At 41.8% G+C, this 22,646-nt stretch overlaps 1 protein-coding gene across 9 annotated transcripts in view; it reads right to left on the minus strand.

Moving 5' to 3' along the window:
• VWA3B (von Willebrand factor A domain containing 3B) overlaps positions 1-22,646 on the minus strand; it is a 185,823-nt gene that overhangs the window by 143,092 nt on the left and 20,085 nt on the right. For 7 of the 9 annotated variants that reach the window (XR_006343688.1, XM_043918665.1, XM_043918664.1 and 4 more), the window contains 4 exons: positions 17,418-17,668; positions 15,204-15,363; positions 10,621-10,790; positions 5,429-5,544 (listed from right to left, as the gene is read on the minus strand). Coding sequence is in view for 6 of the 9 variants with exons in the window: in XM_043918665.1 (XP_043774600.1) it covers positions 5,429-5,544; positions 10,621-10,790; positions 15,204-15,363; positions 17,418-17,668 (697 nt within the window). In the remaining 3 variants the exon portion in view is untranslated. Of the gene's footprint in view, positions 1-5,428; positions 5,545-10,620; positions 10,791-15,203; positions 15,364-17,417; positions 17,669-22,646 lie in introns of those variants that run through there. The other 2 variants (XM_043918668.1, XM_043918667.1) reach the window with 2 other exon arrangements.

A 22,646-nucleotide genomic window follows, 5' to 3' on the forward strand; every position in this document is an offset into this window, starting at 1 on the left:
TATCAATATATTTGATGCAATGCATATTTTTTATGTTATCAGTTTGACATTTAATCTATATTTGGTAATAGTTTACATTTTTTTCATGTGGTAATTTGCATTCTTCCCCAGTCTTTGAGATTCTAGATGTATTTTTCACTTACAGCGCATCACCTTTTTTTTTTTTTGCCACTCGGTGCAGTTTGTAGGATTTCAGTTCCGGAGCAGGGATTGAACTGGGGCCCCCAGCAGGGAAAGCGCCGAATCCTAATCACTGGACCACCAGGGGATTCCTTACAACGCATCTCAAATTGGATTCACACTTCAATGCTCACTAGCCACATGTGGTCGATGGCTCCCATACTGAACAGAACAGATCCAAACCTACACTCGTCACCAATTTAATAGCATGCCAACTCTCCATTTTTCATTCTCCAACACTGATTCCTGAAGTGTTATTTTATAAAATAAGAAATAGCAACTGGATATATTCTCTTCCTTCAGAGAAAGCCCAACCTGGGGTTAAGGTTTCACCTCTATAAAAGGTCATATTTATGCTTGTCATTCAGTTCAGTCGCTCAGTTGTGTCCAACTCTTTGCTACCCAAGGACTGCAGCATGCCAGGCTTCCCTGTCCATCACCAGCTCCCAGAGTTTGCTCAAACTCATGTCCATCGCGTCATTGATGCCATCTGACCATCTCATTCTCTGTCATCCCCTTCTCCTCCTGCCTTCAGTCTTTCCCAGCATCAGAGTCTCTTCCAATGAGTCAGTTCTTTGCATCAGGTGGCCAAAGTATTGGAGCTTCAGCATCAGCATCAGTCCATCCAGTGAATATTCAGGACTCATCTCCTTTAGGATTGACTGATTTGATCTCCTTGCAGTCTAAGGGATTCTCAAGAGTCTTCTCCAACACATATTCAAAAGTATCAGTTCTTTGGCACTCAGCTTTCTTTATGGTCCAATTCTCACATCCAAGCATGACTACTGGAAAAACCATAGCTTTAACTAGATGGACCTTTGTTGGCAAAGTAATGTCTCCATTTTTTAATATGCTGTCTAGGTTGGTCATAGCTTTTCTTCCAAGAAGCAAGCGTCTTTTAATTTCACAGCTGCAGTCACCACCTGCAGTGATTTTGGAGCCCAAGAAAATAAAGTCTGTTTCCATTGTTTCCCCATCTATTTGCCTTGAAGTGATGGGACTGGATGCCACGATCTTAGTTTTTTAAATGTTGAGTTTTAAGCCAGCTTTTCACTCTCCTCTTTCACTTTTATCAAGAGGCTCTTCAGTTCCTCTTTGCTTTCTGCCATAAGGGTGGTGTCATCAGCATATCTTAGATTATTGCTATTTCTCCCGCCAATCTTGATTTCAGCTTGTGCTTCATCCAGTCTAGCATCTCACATGATGTACTCTACATGTAAGTTAAATAAGCAAGGTGACAATATACAGCCTTGGCATACTCCTTTCCATGTTCCATGTCCAGTCCTAACTGTTACTTCTTGACCTGCATACAGGTTTCTCAGGAGGCAGGTAAGGTGGTCTGGTATTTCCATCTCTTTAAGAATTTTCCAGTTTGTTGTGACCCAAGCAGTCAATGAAACAGAAGTAGATGTTTTTCTGAAACTCTCTTGCCTTTTCTATGATCTAACAGATGTTGGCAATTTAATCTCTGGTTCCTCTGCCTTTTCTAAATCCAACTTGAACATCTGGAAGTTCTTGGTTCATGTCCTGTTGAAGCCTGGCTTGGAGAATTTTGAGCATTACTTTGCTAGCATGTGAAATGAGTGCAATTGTGTGGTAGTTTGAACATTCTTTGGCATTGTCTTTCTTTGGGATTGGAATGAACACTGACCTTTTCCAGTCCTGTGGCCACTGCTGAGTTTTCCAAATTTGCTGGCATATTGATTGCAGCACTTTCACAGCATCATCTTTTAGGATTTGAAATAGCTCAACTGAATTCCGTCACTTCCACTAGCTTTGTTCAAAGTGATGCTTCCCAAGGCCCATTTTACTTCTCATTCCAAGATGTCTGGCTCTAGGTGAGTGATCACACCATGGTGGTTATCTGGGTCATGAAGATCTTTTTTGTATAGTTCTTCTGTGTATTCCTGCCATCCCTTCTTAATATCTTCTGCTTCTGTTAGGTCCATACCATTTCTGTCCTTTATTGTGCCCATCTTTGCATGAAATGTTCCCTTGGTATCTCTAATTTTCTTGAAGAGATCTCTAGTCTTTCCCATTCTATTGTTTTCTTCTATGTGTATCGTTGGATCATATTTTTTACATTCATCTGTTCTCCCTGTATTTTTCTCTTCCCCATCTCTTTCCTGCACATTGACGCAGGTATCAGGAACACAGCAAAGTTGCCCCAAAAAAGGCAGAGCAGAAAGATGAAATAGCCTGCAAGACATTCTGGCTTTTTCTATTGAAGCCTAACCCTGTCCCCCATCCCCCTGAGGAGAGGTGCTGGGGTTTACAAAGCAGGCAGCTTTAAGAAGCAGTAGGAAGAGAAGCATTGTCCCAGATTGGAAGGAGGTTCCCCTTGGCTTGGGGAAGAAGAGAAGAGCATCCTAGGATAAGGTAAGAACTGGCTCTGAGTCTCTGCTGCACCCTGGGATGAAGGCCCAGGGTAAATGGTGGGGGGGTAGAGTTTGCAAAGGACTCCCACATCTAAAGCCACCACGTACAGGAGCAGCAGAGAACTGCTCAGCATGGAGTGACCATAAGACAGGCGCAGGGGATATTTATAGGGCAATTGGCAGGAACAGATGTCCAACTACTAGAGTCACCTCCTGATGCCTTAGCGCAGCCGAGGATCTCCAAGCTGTGGGAAAAGCTCAGGAGTCATCCCTGGGAATGACTGGGGTTAACTTTCCCCTAATCTGCTGTGATAGTAGGGCACTGGAATCAAACATTAAACTGAATTCTAGAAACCAAAGAAAGTGGCCAGCCTTGGAGTTGCACCCTATACACACACAAAGAGAGAATGGAATATTATTCAGCCTTTAAACGGAAGGAAATTCTGACACACGCTATAACATGGATGAGCCCTGAGGACATGTGCTAAGTAAAATTAGCCAGTGACAAAACACATGCTGTGTGATTCCAATTACCTACAACAGTCAGATTCACAGACAGGAAGGAGAATGGTAAATGTGGGGGGCAGGGCGAAATGGACAGTTTTTTAAATGGGTACAGAGTTTCAGTTTTCCAAGAGGGACAAAGTTCTGGAGATGGTTGCACAACACAGTGAGGGTACTTGACACTGCTGAGTTTAGAGAATCTACTTAACACTTTAAAAATGGTTCAGATGATAATTTTTTTTTTTTTGGCTGTGCCACTTGGCATGTGAGATCTTAGTTCACCGACCTGGGATCGAACCCATGCCCTCTGCAGCATAGTGTCTTAACTACTGGACTGTCAGGGAAGTCCTTAAGATGATAAATTTTATGTTATGTACATTTTACAACAGTTATTAAAAACTATTATCTTGACTACAGAGGTTTATAGCCTTGATGTAGTGCATGGGGTGAGGGGAACTCACGCTCTGGAAGCCTCAAAGTCAGAAACAGCAGGACATTTCTTTCAGTTGGCAGTTCACTTCTCTGAGCACTGCTCCTCCAGCACCTCACTTGACAGTATGTCTTTTTTACATAACAGAAGGCAGAATTATCTCTAGAGGAGACTAGAGAGGGCCTTGAAGAAGCTTGTAACTGATAAATGCTTGAGACAGATGATGGAGAGACAGGGAGGGGGAACTGATCAGGGCAAGATTGGAGAACTGCCTCTGAGCCTGAGTGAGGCTGAAAACCACACATTTTCCAAACCAAAACCATCTCAAGGATTTCTGGGCAGTTTTTTTTTTTTTTTTTTTTTTTTTGAGTAGGAGAGGTAGGTTCTGAAATGCTGGCATTTCTAGGACACTGTGATGGATTGAAGGGACAAGATCACATATTTAGGATTTGGGATTCTCTTCCTAATTCAGAACATGTGATCACTGAAATGGCATTAGAATGGCAGGCCACGCCCTGAGGACCTCATTCTAAGAAAAATATTTTTATCTGTAATTTGATTTGTATGCTTCAAGGGCATTGGAAAGAGGGTAGTTGCTGAAAATGTAAGTTATGCAGACAGAGATGCTTCCCTTTATAACAAGTTGCCAAGGAACACATAGGCCTGAATTAAACCCCATTTACGGTCACTGGTGCGCCTTGGGGAGCTGGTGACATCTCACATTCTTTACTTTGATTGATTCATTGCCCACTAGGCTTAATCTTATAAATTACCATCAAAGGCAAGGCATACATCCTAAATTAATGTTTTTCTTAGATTAGCATCTTGTTTATCAACTGACATTTTCTTGAATCCCCTGGAGATGTCCACCTCACCATCAGAGCAAAGGTGTAAGTGACCCAAAGCAGTGACCCTGATGAGCTCAACTGGAACCTCACCCCTGCTCTGGGGCGACCCAGAATCTGGACTCACAAAGTGTGTGTCAACCCCCGAGCTGTGAAAGCAAGTGGCTCCAATGCAGTCCCAGGGCCCTTCTCTCTGGAGCCTCTGCAACACCATTATGGAAACAGAGGAAACTTGCAAGCATGTGTACCCTGCGCTTCTTCCCCAGCCCCAAATCACCCCCAAAGAACAGCTCCTGGCTGTTTGAAGCTAGAAATCTTTCTGATGATTATGATAAGTCAGCGGGAAGATAGCGGTCAGGATAGGCTTTCCCAGACTTCTAATGCCCTCTATGCTGGGCCATCTCACATTCCCACAGGAGCTGCCTTCCCTGCTCCACTCCTCTCCGTGGTGTTTACTCAGTGTATTTGGAGCTTAGCCATTTCATGAGCTCCCCAAAGAAACTCTCATCTCCTGCTTTCGGAGGAAGCTTCTAGAACTGGATTCCTGAACCACAGTACTCTTTCTCACTTATTTCCTGAGCTTGTTCTCAATGCCTATTAAACTCTCTGATCACATCTTTTGAATGAAAGAGGAAGTTCATTCAGCTTCCAGAGTTTCCTGTATGCCCCTGGCCCTCACAAGAGGCAGGATCATCCAGCATGTACATCTAGAAGCACTGCCAGCCCTGACGGGGAGGCAGCAGAAAACCCACAACAAGTGAGGGCATTATAGCTTCCAGACAATCCAGGGCACAGAGCAGCTCTGCCTGTCCAAGAATAAAGACTGCACTGACACGCCTGGGGCCATGTCTCTAGAAGTTTCCCAAATTAGGAAACACATTTCACTGAGGCTACTTCCTCAGGTAATACACTTATGCCTGGTTGCCAGGCTGCCAAATTCTCCATTAACATCTATGAACTCTGCCCTTGTACCACATGAATAATACAAAAGATACGGTTAGTCCCTCTCCCTTGTGCTTTATTTTTCAAGGCTAGGGATCATCTGGAGTTATTAAGACATAAAGTACACGCTTCTTTTTGACCCCAGATACCTGGAGGGAGTTTTCCTTTCAGTTTCCTTGAATTCCAAGTAATCACACTGTCACCATCCTTAATGGGAAAGGCAGGAAATTCTACACACTCTGTTCTCTCTGCAAATGCATGGAATCTGAAATAGGAAGAGATTTGCCACATTAGGCTAGTAAGGGCACATTAGGCTAGTAAGTCTATTCATTCTCCCAAGGCTGTGAATTTGCTCTTCTGTGGTGCTAAGCACCTTCCAAGTGTTCACTGCTTTCCCCTGTACCTTGTCAATTCCCACAAACAAAAGACAGGAAGACGGAACAGAACAGAGAATTGAGAAGCCATTGGGATTTTAACTGATGACTCTTCTGTTCATTAGAGGACACTTAGCTCAACCAAATGGTATTTACTGATCCTGGAAAAATGACACCCTGTGCTGAGATTTATTCTTTTGTTCCCAGGGTTCCATCATGTCAACACAGCTTTGATAGCCAAGAAGCTAATGAGGGGCCAGACAGTGCCCACAATCCTGAGGGCTCAGTGTTGAAATTTGGTGATAACAGGCACCATTGGCTCATCTGATGGGCTGCTGATGGGCTTCAGTCAGCTTTAACTCAGCAAACACACACTGCCCCCAGAACCTGAGCATAAGGACTAATGAAAAGAATTCAGTGTGGGCGAGTTTTTAAGGCCTGACTCCTCTAAGTGAGGTCCCAGGAGCAGCAGCAGCACCTGGGAGCTGGCTAGGGATGCACATTTCTGGGCCCTACCTGGATTCGCTGAGTCAGAACTTGCACTTTAACAAGGTCCCTGGGGCAGTTCTATGTAGCTTAAAGCTCAAAAAGCACCTGTGTACCAGTGTTGATGGTGCACTATTTACCCTAGCCAAGACATGGAAGCAACCTAGGTGTCCATCAATAGATGAATATATTCCATATATACAATGGAATACTATTCAGTCATAGAAAGAATGAAACAATGCCATCTGCAGTGCCATGAATGAACCTAGAGGTAATCATATGAAGTAAAATGAGTCAGAAAGACAAACATTGTATGATACCACTTACAGGCAAAGGATAAAGGGAAAGATACCCAACTGAATGCACAGTTCCAAAGAATAGCAAGGAGAGATAAGAAAGACTTCTTAAGTGAACAATGCAAAGAAACAGAGGAAAACAATAGAATCAGAAACACTGGAGATCTCTTTAAGAAAATATCAAGAGATATCAAGGGAACATTTCATGCAAAGATGGGTACAAAGGACAGAAATGGTATGACCCTAACAGAAGCAGAAGAGACTAAGAAGAGGTGGCAAGAATACACAGAACTGTACAAAAAAGGTCTTAATGACCTGGATAACCATGATGGTTTGATCACTCAATGAGAGCCAGACATCCTGGACTGTAAAGTCAAGCGGGCCTTAGGAACCATTGTTGTTTGTTCACTCACCAAGTTGTGTCTGATTCTTTGCGACCCCATGGACTGCAGCATGCCAGGCTTCCCTGTCTCCCACCATCTCCCAGAGTTTGCCCAAGTTCATGTCCACTGCATTGGTGATGCCATCCAAACATCTAATCCTCTGTCGCCCTCTTCTCCTTCTGCCTTCAATCTTTCCCAACATCAAGATCTTTTCCAGTGAGTCAGCTCTTCGCATCAGGCGGCCAAAGTATTAGAGCTTCCACTTCAGCATCAATCCTTCCAGTGGATATTCAGAGTTGATTTCCTTTAGGATTGACTGGTCTGACCTCCTTGCTGCCCAAGGGATTCTCAACAGTCTTCTCCAACACCACAGTTCAAAAGCGACAATTTTTCAGCACTCTGACTTCTTTATGGTCCAGTTCTCACAACCATCAGTTCAGTTCGGTCGCTCACTCATGTCCGATTCTTTGTGATCCCATGGACCACAGCATGCCAGGCTTCCCGGTCTGTCACCAACTCCCAGAGTTTACTCAAACTCATGTCCATTGAGTCAGTGATGCCATCCAACCAACTCATCCTCTGTTGTCCCCTTCTCTCCTGCCTTCAATCTTTTTTTTTTAAAGATTTTTAACATTTATTTTATTGAAGTGTTAATTTACAATGCTGTGTTCATTTCCACTATACTGCAAAATGGTTCAGTTATACATATAAATTCTTTCATTTTCTTTTCCATTATAATTTATCACAGAATATTGAATATAGTTCCCTGTGCCATATAGTAGAACTTAGTTGTTTATTCATTCTGTATATAATAGTTTGCATCTGCTAATCCCAAACTCCCAATCCCTCATTTCCCCAACCAGTTCTCCCTTGGCAACCAGTCTGTTCTCTGCCTTCAATCTTTTCCAGCATCAGGGTCTTTTCCAATGAGTCAGCTTTTCACATCAGGTGGCCAAAGTATTGGAGTTTCAGCTTCAGCATCAGTCCTTCCAATGAATATTCAGGACTGATCTCCTTTAGGATGGACTGGTTGGATCTCCTTGCAGCTCAAGAGACTCTCAAGGCTCTTATCCAACACCACAGTTCAAAAGCATCAATTCTTCAATGTTCAGCTTTCTTTATGGTCCAACTCTCACATCCAAACATGACTACTGGGAAAACCATAGCTTTGACTAGATGGACCTCTGTTGGCAAAATAATGTCTCTGCTTTTTAATATGCTGTCTAGGTTGGCCATAGCTTTTCTTTCAAGAAGGAAGAGTCTTTTAATTTCATGGCTGCATTCACCATCTGCTGTGATTTTGGAGCTCAAGAAAATAAAGTCTGTCACTGTTTCCACTGTTTATCTACTTGTCATGAAGTGATGGGACCGGATGCCATGATCTTAATTTTCTGAACGTTGAGTTTTAAGCCAACTTTTTCACTCTCCTCTTTCACTTTCATCAAGAGGCTCTTTAGTTCCTCTTCACTTTCTGCCAAAAGGGTGGTATCATCTGAATATCTGAAGTTATTGCTATTTCTTCCGCCAACCTCGATTCCAGCTTGTGCTTCATCCAGCTCAGCATTTCACATGATGTACTCTGCATATAAGTTAAATAAGCAGGGTGACAATACTTGACCTACTCCTTTCCAGATTTGGAACCAGCCTGTTGTTCCATGTATAGTTCTAACTGTTGCAAGTTTCTCAGGAGGCAGGTAAGGTGGTCTGGTATTCCCGTCTCTTTAAGAGTTTTCCAGTTTTTTATGATCTCCTTCATGGATCACTGCCTTGTTGTGGTGAAGGGGCTTGTATAATTTAATGAAGCAATGAGCCAAGCTGTGCATGGCCACCCAAGATGGACGGATCATAGTGGACAGTTCTGACAAAACATGATCCATCCACTGGAGGAGGGCATGGCAAGCCACCCCAGTATACCTGCAACGAGAACACCATGAACTGTATAAACAGGAAGGATTAGTATGAACAAAGCTAGTGAAGGTGATGGAATTCCAGGTGAGCTACTTCAAATACTAAAAGATGAAGCTGTGAAAGTGCCTCACTCAACATACCAGAAAATTTGGAAAACTCAGCAGTGGCCACAGGACTAGAAAAGGTCAGTTTTCATTCCAATCCCAAAGAAGGGCAATGCCAAAGAATGTTCAAACTACTGCACAATTGCACTCATCTCACATGTTAGCAAGATAATGCTCAAAATCCTTTAAGCTAGGCTTCAACAGTACATGAACCAAGAACTTCCAGATGTACAAGCTAGATTTAGAAAAAGCAGAGGAATGAGAGATTAAATTGCCAACATCCATTGGATCATAAAAAAGCAAGAGAATTCCAGAAAAACGTTTCATTGACTATGCTAAAGCCTTTGACCATATGAGTCACAACAAACTGTGGAAAATTCTTAAAGAGATGGGAATACCAGACCACCTTACCTGTCCCCTGAGAAATCTGTGCACAGGTCAAGAAGCAGCAGTTAGAACTGGACATGGAACAATAGACTGGTTCCAAATTAGGAAAGGAGTACATCGAGGCTGTATATTGTCACCCTGCTTATTTAACTTCTATGAAGAGTACATCATGCGAAATGCTGGTCTGGATGAAGCACAAGCTGGAATCAAGATTGCTGGGAGAAATATCAACAACTTCATTATGCAGATGGCATCACCCTAATGGCAGAAAGTGAAGAGGAACTAAAGAGTCTCTTGATGAAGGTGAAAGAGGAGAGTGTAAAGGTTGGCTTAAAATTCAACATTCAAAAAACTAAGATCATGGCATCCAGTCCCATCACTTCATGGCAAATAGATGAGAAAACAATGGAAACACTGGCAGGTTTTATTTTCTAGGACTCCAAAATCACAGCAGATGGTGACTGCAACCATGAAATTAGAAGATACTTGTCCTTGGAAGAAAAACTATGACAAACCCAGACAGTGTATTAAAAAGCAAAGACATCAATTTGCAGACAAAGGTCCACATAGTCAAAGCCATGGTTTTTTCCAGTAATCATGTATGGATGTGAGAGTTGGACCATAAAGGAGGCTGAGCACTGAAGAACTAATGCTTTCAATTTTTGGTGATGGAGAAGACATCTGAGAGTAACTTGGACAGCAAGGAGATCAAACCAGTCAATCCTAAAGGAAATCAAACCTGAATATTTACTGGAAGGAGTGATGCTGAAGCTGAAACTCTAATACTTTGGCCACTTGATGCAAAGAGCTAATTCACTGGAAAAGAACCTGATTCTGGGAAAGATTGAGGGCAGGAGGAGAAGGGAGTGACAGAGAATGAAATTGTTGGATGGCATCACTGACTCAACGGACATGAGTTTGAGCAAGCTCCAGGAGATGGTGAGGGACAGGGAAGCCTAGTATGCTGCAGTCCATGGGTCAGCAAAGAGTAGGACACAACTGAGAAACCGAACAACAACACAGGCGCAAAGGTGAATGGAGACTAAGGGCTCCTGGAAAGAGAAGAACAGAGAAACCAGTTTTTTGGCCGCACTGGGTCCTCATTGCTGTGTGTGGGCTTCTCACTGTGGTGACATCTCTTGTTTCGGGGCATGAGCTCTACACTTGGAGGCTCAGGAGTTGTGGCTCATGGGTTTAGTTGCTCTGCAGCACGTGGAATCTTTCCAGACCAGGGATTTAACCCTTGTCCCCTTCGTTGGCAGGTGGATTCTTTACTATTGGAGCACCCGGGAAATCCCATAGCAACTGATTGGTCATGAAAACCACTCAGAATTGAGGCCCACCACTGACTTCATGCAAGCAGTCAGTTCACTCAGTCTCCCTGGAGCCTGTTTTTGGCCTACCTGCTGAAGGTCTTGGCACTCAAATCCTTCAGGAAGGCTATGGTGCCCTGTCCTCTGGCATTGAAGGACACTGTGCAGACAGGACAGGGGATCTCCAAAGCCTGCTGAAGGAGAAGCTCCTTGGATTCCTCAGGAACGTCTCCCACCACAAAGTAGTAAATGGATTCAATCTGCAAAACAGTGGTGCTGTCGGTTTATTTCCCTGACACACCCTAGCCTTGAATCAGACTCATGGGTGATATAATCTCTATAAAACTGCCTCTTTAAAAAAATAAATGGGCAGAAAGAAGAGCAGCACTCCTCAACCTTTCTTGAGGATGTGTGGGGGCCAAAGTCAAGAAGTGAGATATTCAAGGCCTGGTGCCAAGAAGTCTCAGCCTTTACATGGGAAGGATATGACTGGCAGATGTGGAGAAAAGCTTCCTCTGAGCCCACAAATACGTTATGCAGTCAGGAGTGGCTATTTTCAAGTCCAGGAATGAAGGAAGTGTTGGCATAGCCACTGGGAGCAGGAAGCTTATTAGCAATTCCCCATGTTGGTGCCAGAATTCTACAGTGAAAACTCAGGCATCCTCAGTCTGAGGCTGTGTGTGGGGAGGAGGGCATATTCCCAGCTGGTTCATCCTCTGGTCTCACCTCAGGGACAGACACACCTGGGGAGATGAGGCCAGTCAGGGGGCACGGCAGGCCAGGAGTCAGGAGAAAGACACACATACGCACACACACACACACCCCACACCCCCCCAAAGCTTAAACCAGGGATCTGGGAGATGCATACCTCACCCAGAAAGCAGACAATGACAAAGTGGTCCCTGCTTAACTTAAAGACATCAACTCCATCTACAGGGCCCCAAGCGGTGGTCCCGCCCCACCCTTAACCACACTGCTCTAAAGGTCTCCTCTGCCACTACTGAGTTCTGTAACCTTGGAAAAGTGGTTTAAGTTCAGTTCTTCACTGTGAAAAGGAGCTTATGCAATTGGCTTCATGATAGAGCTTAAACATGATGACTTACACTTATGCGTGTATATAAATCTCAGGAAGTAAAAACCACAGGGAGGGCCAGGAACGCACATCATCTAAACCTAACCCCACCAAACACGCTAAGTGATTCTCTACTTATAACCCAGCCAGAACCTCCAGCAAATGTGTTCTGTTGTAAGGGATAAACAGATGTCACCAGCCCTTCAGGATTCAGGAGCCTCTAATTACACATCTCCCATCCCGGGTTAGCCGAAGGTAGATAGTCACTTACTTCACCTCGACTTCAAAGCTGAGACTTAAGCCTACCTGGCCCAGAGACAGGTGGGCAGAGGGTAAGCTCCCAGCTGCTTAGGAGGCCCAGTCAGTGGCAGCAACGGGGGGACAGTCTGTGCCCAAGAAGGCAGGTGGGGACAGGGTGGCAGGGGGTCCATGCTGGGAGCCAGGAGATGGCCAGAGCCCCATCTACTGCAACCACACTCCTCCTCGAACTGGGCACAAAAAGTCCATCTGACCCCTCACTCTCTCAGGCCCTTCATCACAAAGTCCCTGACTTTTTAAAGTACCTCATGGGAGGTAAAGACGAATGAATGTTGCCTATTTCTCCCAGTCGGCCACTTGAAAAGAACTAAAAACACTGACAGGAGGAAGAAACTGTTCTTCAGACTCCTAATTAGACAACTAATACTGTTCTTCCAGAAAATGCATTCTATGTCATTCTCTTCATGGTGTTAGATGTTACTTTACATTATTGTTGTTCAGTCTCTCAGGCATGTCCGTCTCTGTGCAACTCCATGGACTGCAGCACCCCAGGCTCACATAAGGCATCTTAAATAGGTTCCACTGAGCCATGGTTACTAGTTTTCTAGCTGTGTTGGTGCCCAAGTTTAGCATGAGGACAGCTTCATCCTCTCATGGGATCTACAATCACACAAAGCTCAAGACAGGGAAACAGACATGGGGAGTATATTCTAGGGTTTGGTACATAAACAAGAAAGTGAGTGAGGACAAATATCTCTCATTGGTCTGCTGACAGCTTCTGACACCTTGTATCTCTGCCTCGAGCAGTGCAAACATAGCTTCTTTGCTCTGGCAATAACCCAAGAACCTGAAATTCTCACACAGAGATTTTTTTTTCCCTCAAGATTTCATCAAACTAGAAATTGCTATAGCCAGCAGTGAGTCAGGATTTGCTTCCCTTCATTAATCAAGGCTATAGGGTTATTCACTATTCACTAAGGTTCTTACTCAGCTTCTTAGTTGCCTGTGTTTTTGGTCAACTCTCAGTTATCCGTGCTCCAGATTTCTGGGGACATGCTTTCCCAGAGACCACCATCTGCACACTGCCTTCCTTTCTTTTTATAAAAGAAAATATTTAATTATTTATTTGGCTGCACTGGGTCTTTGTTGTGGCATGTGGGATCTTTAGATGCGGCATGTGGGATCTAGTTCCCTGACCAGGGACCAAACCTGTACCTCCTGCATTGGAAGTATGGAGTCTTAACAACTGGACCGCCAGGGAAGTTTTTAATAGATTTTTTTTAAAAGTCTTACCCATTTATAGGTTTTTTTTATATACCACTTGGCATGCAGTATCTTCCCCAGTCAGGGACTGAACCCATGTCCCCTGCAGCGGAAGCTCAGAGTCTTAATCACTGGACTGCCAGGGAAGTCACCATGCATGCTTTTCTTTACTCATCTTAAGACACAGAGCATGGCATTTTTATATGTGAGGCAGCTGCATTTACTAACATTCTCCTCAGGACCTCAGCCAGATACAAGTTCTGGGTGGAGAACACCAGTCTGAATATGTTCCACATCTTTCACACCCCATAGTCTCCTCTCAAGAGTTTTCACATGGCATTTGGTGGCCAATGCCTGGAAACTTCTTTTTGGTACTTTCTCTTCCACAGAACTTCCCTGGAACTCACTATATTGTTATACATTTCCTGGGCTAGGGAAAAACCCCAGAGAGAGGAGGCATACAAACCGGAGGGACATAAAATATAAAGGCAAGATCACCAGGAAATCTTGCTGTCATGTCAGGTGGCCAGAGTCAGCTATGACCAGGGTAGCCAGGGGAACAAAGAAAGAGAACACCCATGTGCACACATACACACACACATCCAAGAGCCTGTGAAATATTCCATTTCTTGAATGCTTACTACAGTGTCCAGACATTCGAAATTTTACAGATGTTAAAACAAACTTGAAAGGCCAAAGAACAAAGCAGCTGGTATTTCGTTCTTTTTTAATGAAAAACAGTTGTTCCTCTGGCTTTATAAAGATAAACAGTATGTTTCCATTTTCAAACCATCAACCCTCAGTATCAATAAACAGTCTGGTGACCACTAAGGGCTCTCCTTTCAAGGTGCCTTGCCCAAGAAACGACTTCTTAATACAACGGAGTAAAGCTTGAAATCTAAAGAATCCCCAGGCTTCCAGGGTAGAAGCAGACATTAATTATTAGTATCAATTAATATGGATCAATTAGTAAGGATTAAGCATCTGCATCCCAAGAGAAAGCAGACCTATCCCCACTTAGAAAGCTGAGGCTGCCCTAAGGCCCTCACCTGCTCAGAGTACTTCCTCTCTAGCCTGTCACTGCCCTCAACAGTCACTCACAGAAACGTGCATCACTATGGCTAAAAGAGACAAAACACCACCATTTAATCACACCTTCCAGGCAAAGCTTTATTTCCCAAAGGCCCCTGTCAAAAAAATATACGTGAATGCATTAGCATCTGAAAACAGATGATGCACCAGTGGGGATACACTTCACCTTGGAAAGCACCTGATGGACCCATTTGTGAAGAGGAACTGGGAAAGATTCAAAGCACGGATGTTGGGGAAACCCTATTTCCTCATTCTTGGGGTTCTATGAGGAGTCTTACAACTTCTCCTCTCATAAGAAAGAAAAGTGTTAGTCACTCACTCACGTCCAAACTTTCGCGACCCCATGGACTTGCTTGCTCCTCTGTCCATGGGATTCTCCAAGCCAGAATACTGGAGTGGGTTGCAATTCTCTTCTCCAGAGTATATTCCTGATCCAGGGATCAAACTTGGATCTCCTGCACTGCAGGTAGATTCTTTACCATCTGAGCCCCCAGGGAAGAGCCCATAAGAGACAGGTTTATCTAACTGTCAGGTAAGCAAAAGTGGAAAAGTGAAATTGAAGCATTAGAGACACACAGTCAGGGCCTCACTGCCTTCCTTTCTTGACGCTCAGAGGCTGTGAGCAGCCCATGGTTCTCCTAGCAGCAGTTAAAGGAGGGTGTGCCTGTGGCCCCAATCCCCCCCTTGCAGGGGAAGCCCAGCCAGGCTCGGGGAGCAGAGTCTGATTTGATTGATCCACGTCTGCACCACCAGATATGCTCTTTTGATCCTCATGTGAGGCTTGTCATCTATTTCTCAATCGGATCCAGATTCAGAGGTGAACAGTATTAAGACTTCTGAGGCTCTTGGATGCCAAGGAGGCAGTCTCTATGTGATGCAACTGGAAGGGCTCAAGCTCAGCTAGGAGGCAGTGTGAGGATACTGAGTGTGAAGGAATAAGCTCAAGGCCACTTTTGTGACCTGGGACCAGACACGGACACACACATACCACTTCATCTTTCCCTGCCTCCAGCAGAGCATCCAGGCGGCTAGTGTGACTTGAAGCCAGCTCAAAAGGCAACTTCTCAACCCAGCTGATGGCAGCGGCTATGGATGGTGCTGTCACAGGAACAGCATTTTCCTGCCATTTCACAGGCTCTTGAGAAACCCTGAAAGGAATCACATGGGGCTGTCACCAGGGAGTGGTCAATATAGCTGTCAGCCCTCAGTCTCAAAGCTACAAGCAACAAGACACCCAATGTCACTAGAGAGAAAGAAAATATAGCTCCCAGACCTCTGAAAGTTAATGAGAAAACAGGTGAGCTATTTAAGGCAGGTTTCCAAAGCACCACAACTTTCCATAAGCTGTACTGACTGGTAAAAACAACATTTATAGGAGAAGGGCTTCCCTGATAGCTCAGTTGGTAAAGAATCCGCCTGTAATACAGGAGACCCCAGTTTGATTCCTGGGTCAGGAAGATCTGCTGGAGAAAGGATAGGCTACCCACTCCAGTATTCTTGGGCTTCCCTTGTAGCTCAGCTGGTAAAGAATCCACCTGCAATGCAGGTAGACCTGGGTTTGATCTCTGGGTCAATGCTGGAGACCTCAGTTCGATCCCTGGGTTGGGAAGATACCCTGGGGAAGGGGAAGGCTACCCACTACAGTATTCTGGCCTGGGTCACAAAGAGTCGGACATGACTGAGCAACTTTTCCCTTTCAAGAATCAAAAAATCTCAAAAATTTGAATATTACCAAGTGCATTAAAATTATTGAGGAAAGTGCACAGAGAACTATATTCAATATCTTGTAATAATCTACAATGGAAAAGAACCTAAAAAAGAATAAGTATAAATTTTTATAACTGAATTACTTTGCTGTACTCCTGAAATTAACATAACACTGTAAATCAACTATATTTCAATAAAATTTTAATGTCAAAAAATTATTGAGGAAAGTTATTTTCATAAATAGGCAGGTTTAGTTGCAACTGTCTTCTATGAGTAGTAAGTTTATAAGCATTAAGATTTGCAAATCAGCAACAATTTTGTTACTCCACAACTTTATTTCTAATTCTTTTATTACATTGTTTTCATTGCTCTGAAAGATTCCTATCAGTTACCCTTTTTAGGATCAAAAACAGCATTGCTTTGAATTCATCAGAGCGTAAGTTTTTAAATTCTTGGAACTTTTGATTAAATCATTTAATTTGGGACTGGAAATGTGATGGAAATCCCCCCCTCCAAAAAACAACAGCTACTTGAGTTCATCTCTGTGTTTATAATTAAATGAATTATATGAATCATATATGAATTTGTAATGGGAAGAATTATATGAATCCAGGACTAAAGGAATCAGCCTGATTTGTCCCTCCTGGCCTATACCACCAGAGGCCTAGGGTGCTTCACCTCTGAGTCACCTCTGTGTGGCCTCTGCATAGAGGATCTGGCTAGGTGGCATATATGCTATAGCACATATTCCCAAGAAAGCTGAAGCACTATAGACTTAATCACATAATTTCTTCAATATTATATCTGTGATAGAAATAGGAACCCAGGATAGAACACAATCATGCAGCACCTTCAAGGGTGTCATCTGTTTTAGCTGAAAATATTTTACTTAGAAAAGAAGGACTCAAATAGATGGCCTTCTCATCCAGGTGTCTTTTGTCAAGGAGATAGAGCAACTGTTCCACAGGAGAAGTCGGCACTAAAGTCCAAATTCTCTTGAATCCAAGAATCCATAAATAATTGATTGTGAAGACTCTGAAATAAGGGAACTTCTATAAAGCCAGCCACCTGTTGCTCTGATTAAAAGATAGGTCAGCTTACAGAGGAAATCAAGTTGAGCTGCAAACTCAGTCTGAAAACCAGTGAAAATTTGTGATGCTGGAATTCATTATCAAACCTAGTCTAAAATGTGTGAAGGAATGTTACGGCCTTAAACATATATTCAATATAATAAATATCTTTATATTTTGACCTTGACATACACTGAAGAGAAGGCTGTTTTAAAATCTCTTCTAATGCCCTGCACAAAATAGATAAAAGTTTTTAATACCGACTAATTGTGGGTTTTTGCTGGAATGATAAAGCCTAAGAAATTACAAGATTATAGCTCTTCCCTACCACAGAGCTAACTGTGTTAGTGATGCTACTTAACTCCAGATACATGAAAATGGCTCATGAAGTTTCAGGGAAATGCTCCTTTCCTATGGGAACTCACCATATGACATTGAACTTGGCTATGTGAGCCACTTGCTCCTGGAGGACCATGGTTAGAGCATCTCGGCACAGATTAAGCTCCTCCTCCAGCATGCCACCAAAATCCAGCACTATGGTGATGCACTGCTCCAAGATGACACCAAAGATCTGCCGGCTGTTGCTGGTGAGCCAGTCCATCCGCTGCTTGTAGCTCTCCACAGCTTGTGTTAAATGTTCCACATACTGAGAGATCAGTTCTGATTTGGCTGTCAGCTTAATGAGAATAAAAGTAACAAAATAAAATAAATAGAAGCCTACCAAAACAAGTCATTTTAAAAAACCATTTACTGGAGTGTAGTTTTTTCTTTTGTAACATTTCGTTGGTTTCAGTGAACCGCAAAGTGAGTAAGTTTTATATATATATCTCTCTCTCCACTCTTTTTTTTAAGATTATTTTCTCACTCAGGCCACTACAGAGGATTGAGAGAGTCCCCTTTGCTATCCAGCAATAGTTTCCTGTTTTACATATGGCAGTGTGTATATGTCAGTCCCAATCTCCCTATTTATTCCCTCCACCTCCCAGTAACCATAAGTTTGTTTTCTACATCTGTGACTCTACTTCCATTTTGTAAACAAATACATTTGTATTCTTTTTTTTTAGATTCCACATTAGGCAATATCATATAATATTTGTCTTTTTGTGTCTGACTTAATGCCATTCAGTATGACAATCGGTCCACCCATGTTACTGTAAGTGGCATTGTTTTGTTCTTTTTCATAGCTGAGTCAAAACAAGTCATTTGAGTCCCAGTGCAGCCAGGAACAATAAGGCCCACTGAGTTATGACTTTGCCATTAAGAACTGTATATTAATAACAATTTCACAGATGATCCTCCAAACCCCATACATTCTAGGAAGAAGTCTTCCAATCTTTCAACTAAAAAACCCTTGGATAATTTCCCATAGAAGGAAACAAGATGATGAGATCTATACAAAAATATAGCATTCTTTTAAAAAAAGTGTTTAACCTTTCCAGTCACAGAATTATTTTTAATTCTGAAAATGCTCAGGGGTACTCTGAAGAAATTAGGTAAAAGAAAATAGAGATCAGCAAAGGCAGATGGGAAAAAAAATTCCTAAAGAAACCAGAAAAAGATGAACAAACAAAACATAAAGTTAGTAGAAAGAAGGAAATTATAAAGATCAGAGCAGAAATAAATGAAATAGAGACTAAAGAAACAATGGAAAATATCAGTGAAACTAAGAGCTGGTTCTTTGAAAAGATAAACAAAACTGACACACTTTGAGCCAGACTCATAGAGAAAAAAGAGAGAGTGCCCAAATCAATAAAATCAGTAATGAAAAAGACAAAGGATCATGAGAGATTGCTATGAACAACTATATACCGATAAAATGAACAACATAAAAGCACAAATCTTCCAGATGGAGCCAGGAAGAAATAGAAAACATGAACAGGCCAATTATCAGCAGTAAAACTGAATAAATAAAAAAACAAAACAAAACCAAAAAAACTCCCTTAAAACAAAAGCCTAGAACCAGATGGTTTCACAGGTGAAAATTTTACCAAATATTTAGAGAACAGTAACAGCTATCTTTCTCAAACTATTTCCCAAAAAAATTACAAAGTCCGGAACATTTCCAAATTCATTCCACCAGGTCAGTATCACCCTGATATCAAAACCACACACACAAAAAAATTACATAGATGGACATAGATGAAAAAATCTTCAGCAAAATATGGGCAAATCAAATTCAAAAATACATTAGAAGGATCATACACCATGATCAAGTGGGATTTATCCCAGGGGTGAAGGATGGTTCAATAGTTGCAAATCAATAAATGTGATATACCACATTAACAAACTATAGAATAAAAAATCATGATCATCTTAACAGATGAAGAAAAATCTTTTTGTAAAATTTAACATCCATTTTTAATTAAAAAAAAACTCCCCACAAAGTGGATATGGAGGGACCTTGACAATATAAAGACCATATATGATAAACCTACAGCTAATACTATACTTGATGGTGAAAAGCTAAAAGTATTTCCCCTAAGATCAGGAACAAGACATGGATGCCTGCTCCTGTTACTTTAATTCAACACAGTATTGTAAGTTCTAGTCAGAGCATCAAGCAATCAGACCTAAAAAAAAGGGGGGGAATTCAATTTGGAAAGGAAGAAGTAAAATCGTCACTGTTTGCAAACAACACAACACTATACATAGAAAATCTTAAAGACATCACCAAAAAAACGACTAGAGATCATGAATGAATTCAGGTTACAAAATCAGTACACAGAAATCTGTCATAGTTTTATATATGAACAATGAACTATCAGAAAGAGAAATTAAGAAAACAATCCCCTTTACCATCACATCAAAAAGAATAAAATATCTAGGAATAAATCTAAGGAGATAAAAGACCTATACTCAGAAAAATATTAAGATATTAATAAAAGAAATTAAATAAGACACAAAGAACTGGAAAGGTATTCCATGTTCATGGAAGAATTAATGTGGTTAAAATGACGATGCTACACAAGACAATCTACATATTTAATGCCTCTGTATTAAAATACCAATGGCATTTTTCACAGAACTAGAACAAATAATTCTAAAATTTGTATGGAAACACAAAAGACCCAGAATAGCCAAAGCAATCTTAAGAAAGAAGAACAGAGTTGGAGGTATCATGTTCCTTAACTTCAGGCTATATTACAAAGCTACAGCAATCAAAACAGTGTATGGTACTCGCACAAAAACAGACACATAGACTAATGGAGCAAAACAGAGAGCCCAGAAATAATGGGCAATTAATCTATGACAAAGGAGGCAGGAATACACCATGGGGAAAAGACACTCTAGTCAATAAATGGTGCTAGGAAAACTAGACATCTACTTATAAGAATAAAATTAGAATATTTGCTCACACTGCATATAAAAATAATCTTAAAACGGATTAAAGAACAAAATGTAATACTGGAAACCATAAAAATCCAAGAATAAAACATAGGCAGAACACTCTTTGATATAAATCATAGCAATATTTTTGGGATCTGTCTTCTAAGGCAAAAGAAACAAAATAAACAAATGGATTAAAGATTTTTCTCACAGCATACTAAACTACAGACAAAATGAAAATACAGTCTTCTAAATGGGAGAAAATATTTACAAATGATATAACTCACGAGGGGTTAATATCTAAAATAAACAGCCCACACACTCAATATTAAAAAAAAAACCACATGACTGAAAAAATGGGCCAAAGATCTAAACAGACATTTTGCCAAAAAAGATATATGGATAATTAACAGGCATATAAAAAGATGATCAACATCACCAATCATCAGAGAAATACGAATCAAAATCATAATGAGATATCACTTCCCACCAGTCAGAATGTCCATCATCGGCAAGACCACAAATAACGAATGATGGAGAAGGAACAGAGAAAAAGGGAACCTCTACACTGTTGGCAGGAACGTAATTGGTGTATCCACCATGAAAAACAGTGTGGAAGTGCTTCAAAACACTAAAAACACAACTGGAATATAATCTGGCAATTATCTTGGGTATATATCCAAAGGAAATGGAAACACTAATCTTGTGAAGATACATGCAGCCCAATGTTTATAGCAACATAGTATATATGAAGTAGATAATTAACAAGAACTTACTATATATAGCACAGGGAACTCAACTCAATAGTCTGTAACAATCTACAAGGGAAAAGAATCTGAGAAAGAATGAATATGTGCATACATACAACTAAATCACTTTGCCATGCACTTAAGACTAACACAATATTGTCAATCAGCTATTTGCTGTTGTTCCGTCACTAAGTTGTGTCCAGACTCTGCAACTGCAGAGGTTTCCTTTATCTCTATTAGCATTAACTGTAGCATGCCAGGCTTCCCTGTCCTTCACTATCTCCTGGAGTTTGCTCAAACTCATGTCCATTGAGTCAGTGATGCTACCCAATACTCTAATATAAAATAAGAATTAAATTTTTAAAAATTTGTATTCAACAAATCTAGATAAAATTCAGATATTCCAAAGAAAACTAGGTGGGGTAGGGAAGAAATTAGGTAGAAGAAAAGCAAGATCAGCAAAGCCAGACTGAAAAAAAAATTTCACTGAAACATCTGCCTAACTCAGTTCAGTTCAGTTCAGTCCAGTCACTCAGTCATGTCCGACTCTTTGCAACCCCATGAATCGCAGCACACCAGGCCTCCCTGTCCATCACCACCTCCCGGAGTTTACCCAAACCTGTGTCCATCAAGTCAGTGATGCCATCCAGCCATCTCATCCTCTGTCGTCCCCTTCTCCTCCTGCCCCCAATCCCTCCCAGAATCAGGGTCTTTTCCAATGAGTCAACTCTTCTCATGAGGTGGCCAAAGTATTGGAGTTTCAGCTTCAGCATCAGTCCTTCCAATGAACACCCAGGAATGATCTTTAGGATGGACTGTTTGGATCTCCTTGCAGTCCAAGGGACTCTCAAGAGTCTTCTCCAATACCACAACTCAAAAGCATCAATTTTTTGGCTCTTTCTTCACAGTCCAACTCTCACATCCATACACGACCCCTGGAAAAACCATAGCCTTGACTAGATGGACCTTTATTGACTGCTTTTTAATATGCTGTCTAGGTTGGTCACAACTTTCCTTCCAAGGAGTAAGCGTCTTTTAATTTCATGGCTGCAATCACCATCTGCAGTGATTTTGGAGCCCCCAAAAATAAAGTCTGACACTGTTTCCACTGTTTCGCTATCCCATGAAGTGATGGGACCAGATGCCATGATCTTAGTTTTCTGAATGTTGAGCTTTAAGCCAACTTTTTGTCTCTCCTCTTTCACTTTCAATCAAGAGGCTTTTTAGTTCCTCTTCACTCTCTGCCATAAGGGTGGTGTCATCTGCATATCTGAGGTTCTTGATATTTCTCCCGGCAATCTTGATTCCAGCTTGTGCTTCTTCCAGCCCAGCTTTTCTCATGATGTACTCTGCATATAAGTTAAACAAGCAGGGTGACAATATACAGCCTTGACGTACTCCTTTTCCTATCTGGAACCAGTCTGTTGTTCCATGTCCTGTTCTAACTGTTGCTTCCTGACCTGCATACAGGTTTCTCAAGAGGCAGGTCAGGTGGTCTGGTATTCCCATCTCTTTCAGAATTTTCCACAGTTTATTGTGATCCACACAGTCAAAGGCTTTGGCATAGTCAATAAAGCA

Source organism: Cervus elaphus, chromosome 11, assembly GCF_910594005.1.
Source record: "Cervus elaphus chromosome 11, mCerEla1.1, whole genome shotgun sequence".
NCBI classification, from domain to species: Eukaryota; Metazoa; Chordata; class Mammalia; order Artiodactyla; family Cervidae; genus Cervus; species Cervus elaphus.